Consider the following 6,815-nt stretch of genomic DNA (forward strand, 5'->3'; position numbering starts at 1 on the left):
CCTCGCCACCCCCACCGCAGCCCCATATCCTCCAGTCCATTCTCTGCAAGGATCATAGATATTTTTAATAATTACTCCAGGGCAAAAATTTTCACCCAAGACTGCCCTGTGTGAATTGGTGCATATTGTCGCTCTGTGTGGAAGAGAGATGCTTTACCAGACCAGGCAGGTGGAGGATGAAGGGTATTTCAGTAAGAGGAAACTGCATGAGTAAAGATGCTAAGGAGGGCATGTGCTGTGAGTGCGTGAGAAAGTGAGCCCTGGTTTGGTAGGTCACGGAAAGTCAATGCAAATTATTGAATAATAGGAAAAAACCATGTACTCTGTTTCGTTTAAACTTTTTACTAAAGTATGATCTGTATATAAAAAGACACATATTCAAAGTGTAGAGTCTGATGACTTTTCATCATGCAACTAGTGCCCAGAATAAGAAACAGAACATCACCAGGACCCCCTCCTGGCCCTGGCCAGTCAATACCCCCATAAAGGAAACCACGCATTATAGATTAGTTCTGTTTTTATGTAAATTGAATTTTGCAGATGCATCTTTTCGTGCCTGACTTCTTTCATTCAAGGTCATTTTTCAGAGACTCATCCATATTGTCATGTGTGGTTGTATTTCATTCATACTTGCTGCTGGTGAGTATTTCATAGTATAATTAGACAACAGGGTATTTATCTGTTGTATTCTGGGTGGATATTTGGGTTGTTTTTAGGCTTCAGCTATTACAAAAGATACGAAATGAACGAATGTTCTTCAATATGTCTTTTTTGGATATATGCCCATTTCTGTTAGTGTATACCTAGGAGTAGAGTTTCCAGGTCATAGGGTATGTGTATGTGCAGCTCTAACTGATACGGCAAACAGTTTTCCCCAAATGGTTGCACTAACTTATATCCGCATCCATAAGTAGGTTTTAGAGTTCTAGTCGTTTCACTTCTGTACCATCACTTGGCATTTTCTGCCTTATTTATTTAGACTTTCTTGTAGGGTGTGCAGTAGCAATTCTTTGTGGTTTTAATGTTTGTTTTCCTGATGATGGATTAAATATGTTTTCATAGATTTACTGGCCATTTGGATATTCTCCTTTAAGAAATGCCTATTTAAATTTTTGTCCATTTCCTGTTGAACATCTCAATTATTTCTTTGATTTGAGGAATTTTTTTTTTTTTTGGGTAAATTGTAATTTTTTTATTGGAAAACAAATATACAACTTGGAATGAATCTGAGGCAAATTGTGCCATAAGCAGATTTTCTTTAAGTGGCTAAAACAAAGTTTAAAAAGCAAGTAACAATAAAAGAAAATGTTTCTGGTACAGGACCAGCAGTACAAAAAAATAGTGTACGAGTACCTGGATAAAACATCCGTTTTGCAATAGTGCAACTTTTAAGTACATATTGTTGACTGTCCATAGTCCACGCAGAGTTACAACTCCACACTTCAACAACAACATGCTGACAGTTCCTAAAGAAAACTACTTTAAAAAAAAGGCATAACCCAGATGTTCCCTCATTTGACCAACTCCATCTAAGTTTAGATGTGCAGAAGGGCTTAGATATATCCAGAGTAAGCCACATGCAACATGTTACTTGATCAATTTTCTAAAATAAGGTTTCAGGACAATGACAGTAAGATAAGGGAAGAAAACATGGAGGAATGAAGTCCTAATTACTATATATGCATATTTTTTTTGACAGTAGGGGGAAACCTTTTACAGATAAGTTACAAACAAAGAAAAGGCAAATAAACAATTTTGTACAAGAAATTTAACACATTCTGTACAATGTCTTCACTTTGCTGTCATCATTTGTACAAACTCTTCATAGTTTACTTGACCATCACCGTCAATATCTGCTTCCCTGATCATTTCATCAGCCTCTTCATCTGTTAACTTCTCTCCAAGGTTTGTCATCACATGGCGGAGCTCTGCTGCACTAATATAGCCATTACCATCCTTATCAAACACACGGAATGCTTCTCTAATTTCTTCTTCACTGTCTGTGTCTTTCATTTTTCTCGCCATCATTGTCAGAAATTCAGGGAAGTCAATTGTGCCATTACCATCAGCATCTACTTCATTAATCATGTCCTGTAACTCTGCTTCTGTGGGATTCTGCCCAAGAGACCTCATTACAGTTCCCAATTCCTTAGTTGTTATAGTTCCATCACCATCCTTGTCAAATAGTGAAAAAGCTTCTTTGAATTCTGCAATCTGCTCTTCAGTCAGTTGGTCAGCCATGCTGCAAGCGCTACCGGTCTCCGGGATGCGACTACACAACCACTCAGCTCGCTCGCTCCACTCGGACTCTGAGGAATTTTTTTTAACATTTTTATTTTGAAATAATTTTGAACTTACAGAAGGTTTCCAAAATAGTATCGAATTCCCATATAATGTTCACCTAGCTTCCTGTAATAGTAATATCACGTACCATAATACAATAAATAAAACAAAAAATTTAACATGGGCACAATACTATGAAGTAACCTACAGACTTCATTAGAATTTCAGCAGTTAGAGTAGTGTTTTCAGACTTCACATCTTGACCCATTAATACAGTGATTCTCAACTTGGTTCCACATTGTTATCACTTGGGGATATTTATTTATTAAAATTATATATATATTTAAATTGTACAACATGCTTTTTAAAAAAATTTATTTTGGCTGCATTGGGTCTTACTGTGTGCCAGCTTTCTCTAGTTGTGGGGAGCAGGGGCTACTCTTCATTGTGGTGCGTGGGCTTCTCATTGCGGTGGCTTCTCTTGTTGCGGAGCATGGGCTCTAGGTGCGTGGGCTTCAGTAGTTGCAGCACTCGGGCTCAGTATTTGTGGCACACGGGTTTATTTGTTCCATGGCATGTGTGATCTTCCCGGACCAGAGATTGAACCTTTGTGTCTTGCATTTGCAGGCAGATTCTTAACCACTGCGCCACCAGGGAAGTCCTGTACAACATGCTTTGAATTATATATACATAATGACATGATTGCTACAGTCACTCTAATTAATATACATTCTCACATAATGACTAGTTTGTGTGTGTGTGTGTGTGTGTGTGTGTGTGTGTGTGTGTGTGTGTGTGTGTGTTTTGAAGGCCCCTGAAATCTACTCTTAGCAAATTTCTGGTATTCAATACAATGTTAACTAACTACAGTCATCATGATGTGGGTTAGATCTCTAGGTTTATTCATCCTGGGTAACTGCAACTTTGCACCCCCTGACCAGCATCTCTCTTGTCCCTGGTAACCACTGTGCTACCCTCTGCTTCTATGTATTTGACTTTTTATATTCCACATATAAGTGAGATCATGTAGTTTTTCTCCTTCTGGTGTCTGGCTTATTTCATTGATCATAATGTTGAGAAATTCTTTATATATTCTGATTATGGGTCTTCTGTCAGATATGTGTGTTGTGTAGATAAGCCGGTCTGTGACTTGCCTTTTCAACTCTCCTGATGCTGCTTTTGATGAAACATACGTTCTCAGTTTTAAAGCAGGTCCATTTATCATTTTTTCCTTTTTGGTTCCTGTTTTTAAAATCTTTGCCAGTCCCAAGTTCATGAAGATATCCTCTTATGTCTTTTTATGTTTCTTATCTTCCTTTCTGAAAACATTGAGGGAAGACCAGGGTTTTGAGAAGATCAAAGTGGCATATACCTGCAGGATGGCTTGTGAAGAGTGATTGGAGACAGACTAGGCAGGAGCCTATAGCATCCACCTAGGTATCAGCCCAGACTAGGAGCACAAGGATGTAAAGAGAGTGCGAATAGGAACAAGAGCTCTGATAAAGATGTGGGACTGATCTTCATGCTTGAGTTGCATGAGAGAGGAATGGATACGGAAGCCTACTATAACTCTGAGACTTGCTTAGGTATGGAGAGAGTGGACACCCTTTCATATTGCAGGATCCAGCCTTCTCAGTAATGTACTCTGTGAGATGCTGCAGCCTCTATTACAATGAAGAAGATACTGAGTATGTATTTGCCATATGCAAAGAACAGAATAAGCAGGAAGTTTTAGCAAGTATAGTCCTGGAGCAAGAAAGGATTGGAGAAGTCAGTTGTGGGAGGTTGTAGGTCTTGATCTGAGAGACAAGCAAAGAGGAACTGGCCAGCTGTGTTTTGTGGTGAGTAGGTAGAGTGCTGGCTGGAATGGAGTGAACACTCTAACAGCCTTAGTGCGTCCTCATCTGCCTTGCAGCTCGAGGCTGAGTCACGGGGGCCGTTTACCATGGGGAAGCTGACATCTGTTTAATGCCAAGAAGGGCTAGGTTTGCCAAGTTTACTTTTCCTAAGCTGTAATTGGTGAAGTTCCCTGGAAGTCCTTCTCTCCTAAAATACAGACGTCACATCTGAAAGGCTTGTGCCCTGGGACTCTCTAATGACGCAGACTTCAACACAGTCCCATCAGGAGGGAAAGAGCTGTGTAAACTTTTCAGAGAACGGAGCCTGCAGTTGAGATTTTTTTGTTACTACTTCATTCTAGCAGAGGATGTGTGTCTGTGATTTAAGTAAACAATTTCTCCATCAGATTGGAGATTGAGGTAGAAGTACCACCATCCTTTGCTACGTCAAGATGTTGTGGCAGATTAAAAATTCCACAGATTTGACTAGCAGTTGTGTTTTATTCAGAGGCAGTGAAGGGATGAGTAGAGCCTGAGATATGCAGACTCTGATTTTTAAAAAAAAATTTTTATTGAAATATAGTTGATTTACAATGTAGTATTAGTTTCAGGTGTACAGCAAAGTGATTCAGTTTTATATACATACATATATATTATTTAAACATTCTCTTCTATTATAGGTTATTACAAGATATTGAATATAGTTCCCTGTGCTATACAGTAGATCCTTGTTGGTTATCTATTTTGTATATAGTAGTGTGTAGATGTTAATCCCAAACTCCTAATTTATTCTTCTCTGCCCTCTCCTTTGGTAACTGTAAGTTCGTTTTCTATGTGCAGACTCTGATTTTTTAATTTAATTTTAATTTTATTTTTACTTTGTGGCCACACTGCGCAGCATATGAGATCTTAGTTCCCTGACCAGGGATCAAACCTGTGCCCCCTGCAGTGGAAGCATGGAGTCTTAACTGCTGGACTGCCAGAGAAGTCCCCAAACTCTGATTTTTTAATTTCCTAATATTGCTTCCAGTTCTCTCCCTCTTGGGAGTGTTTACCTGCCTTTGTTCCTGGTTTGTCCTCATGGGACTAATGGGGAATTGGGTTCCTTTTGGAGAAGACTGTGGTCCCACAGTAGAGCTTTATCTGTACGTTCACTTATTTGCTCTATGTCGTATCCTAAACTGTCTCATTTGGGTTATAACCTTCTGGGGAGCCAGGTCCTTGCCTTATTCTTTGCATTTGCTTAATATCCTAGTGTATTGCCTTACATGTAGAAAATACTTCATAAATAGCATTGAAAACAAACAAACAGAAAAACACAAAGCCAGTGGACTAGAGCAAGGAAATGGGAATGAGAGGTCTAGGCAGAAAATCTTCTATAATATGGCCCAGAATTCTATATCCATCCTTATCTCTGACACAGACTGTCATATAGCCTGTCCTTTACCTGCAATGGCTAGTTTGCCACTTCTTGAACTTTTCTCCTGTGTGTACCTGTAACTCTACCTGGCAGTAGAGGGAATATGGGACAGAAATAATAATTGCCCCCAAAAGTTCAAATTTGATTTAAGAAATGTAAAGTGACAAGAAGGTCAATGAACTCCAAGTAAAACAGAGAGAAAACCATGTATCTCACCTCAGTGATCTGACACATCCCTGTTCCTTCAGTGTGGATGACCTTGCCCTTCCAGGCAAAAGCCTCCAGCAGGCCCTTCACCAGAAGAGATATGCAAATGACTTATAAGCATATGAAAAGGTACCCTGCATTCTTATTTACCAAGAAATGCAAATTAAAATAACAAGAAAGTACCGCTGCACCTTCAAAAAATGGCTGAAATTAATAAAACTAATGATACTAAGTGTTGGTGAAAATGTGAAGAAAATGTGAACTCTAATCCACTGCTGGTGAGTAAATTGCTACCAGTGTATTGGGAAAACTGTTTGGCAGGATCTAATAAAGTCCAACAGATATATTCTGTGATACAGTAGTGAATATATACCCCGAAGAAGTGAGTGCTCATGTCTATTCATAGACATTTCCAAGAGTGTTCACAATAGTCAGAAACTGCAAACAACTCAAATATCTATCAGTGTTTGAATGGATAAATAAATTGTATTATATTCATGTGATAGAATATTGCATGGCAGTGAAAGTGACTAAGACTGCACACAATATGAATGAATCTTTTAGACGTAACATTAAGTGAAAGATCCAGAGAAAGAAGAATATATCGGATATGGTTACATTTATGTGAATTTCAAAAACAGACCAACAGATCTCTCATGACAAAAGGTCGGAATAGTAGTTGCTGTGCAGGGATGGGGGTACAATCTGGGAGGAGACATGGGGGAGGGGGGCCCTGTGGATGGCTGAAAATATTCTGAATTTTGATCTAGGTGTTGGTAACACAGATATTTACACAAATACAGTTTTGAGGGCGTGGACACAATATTTATGTACTTTTAAGTTTTATCTCAATAGAAAATTAAAGAATTAAAATCTATGCAGTAAGCACTCAAACCAATTAAATGCAGATTTACTCAATAATTGTTATAAGTACCATTATAAAACAGAATCAAATATAAAAATTAAAAATAAAATATGTTGTAAGAACAATTTTGTTGCAAGAATATGGCTTTTTAGCCTAGATTATATTGACATTATTTGGAAGTAGGGGTGAGAGGTGGGTAACT

General features: G+C 38.5%; 1 protein-coding gene across 1 annotated transcript; it reads right to left on the reverse strand.

Annotated features, from left to right (window-relative positions):
• Window positions 1–1,160: 1,160 nt before the first annotated feature.
• LOC130829336 (calmodulin-1-like) lies at window positions 1,161–2,303 on the reverse strand. The gene has a single exon (XM_057695732.1). It carries the CDS (start codon window positions 2,239–2,241, stop codon window positions 1,792–1,794), a length of 450 nt encoding a protein of 149 aa, XP_057551715.1. The 5' UTR covers window positions 2,242–2,303; the 3' UTR covers window positions 1,161–1,791.
• Window positions 2,304–6,815: the final 4,512 nt, after the last annotated feature.

Source organism: Hippopotamus amphibius, chromosome 9 (assembly GCF_030028045.1).
Source record: "Hippopotamus amphibius kiboko isolate mHipAmp2 chromosome 9, mHipAmp2.hap2, whole genome shotgun sequence".
In the NCBI taxonomy this organism is placed as follows: domain Eukaryota; kingdom Metazoa; phylum Chordata; class Mammalia; order Artiodactyla; family Hippopotamidae; genus Hippopotamus; species Hippopotamus amphibius.

What these genes read in the sequence shown, in the direction of transcription:
- LOC130829336 (XM_057695732.1), bottom strand. Translation starts at nt 2,241, where the DNA reads ATGGCTGACCAACTGACTGAAGAGCAGATTGCAGAATTCAAAGAAGCT.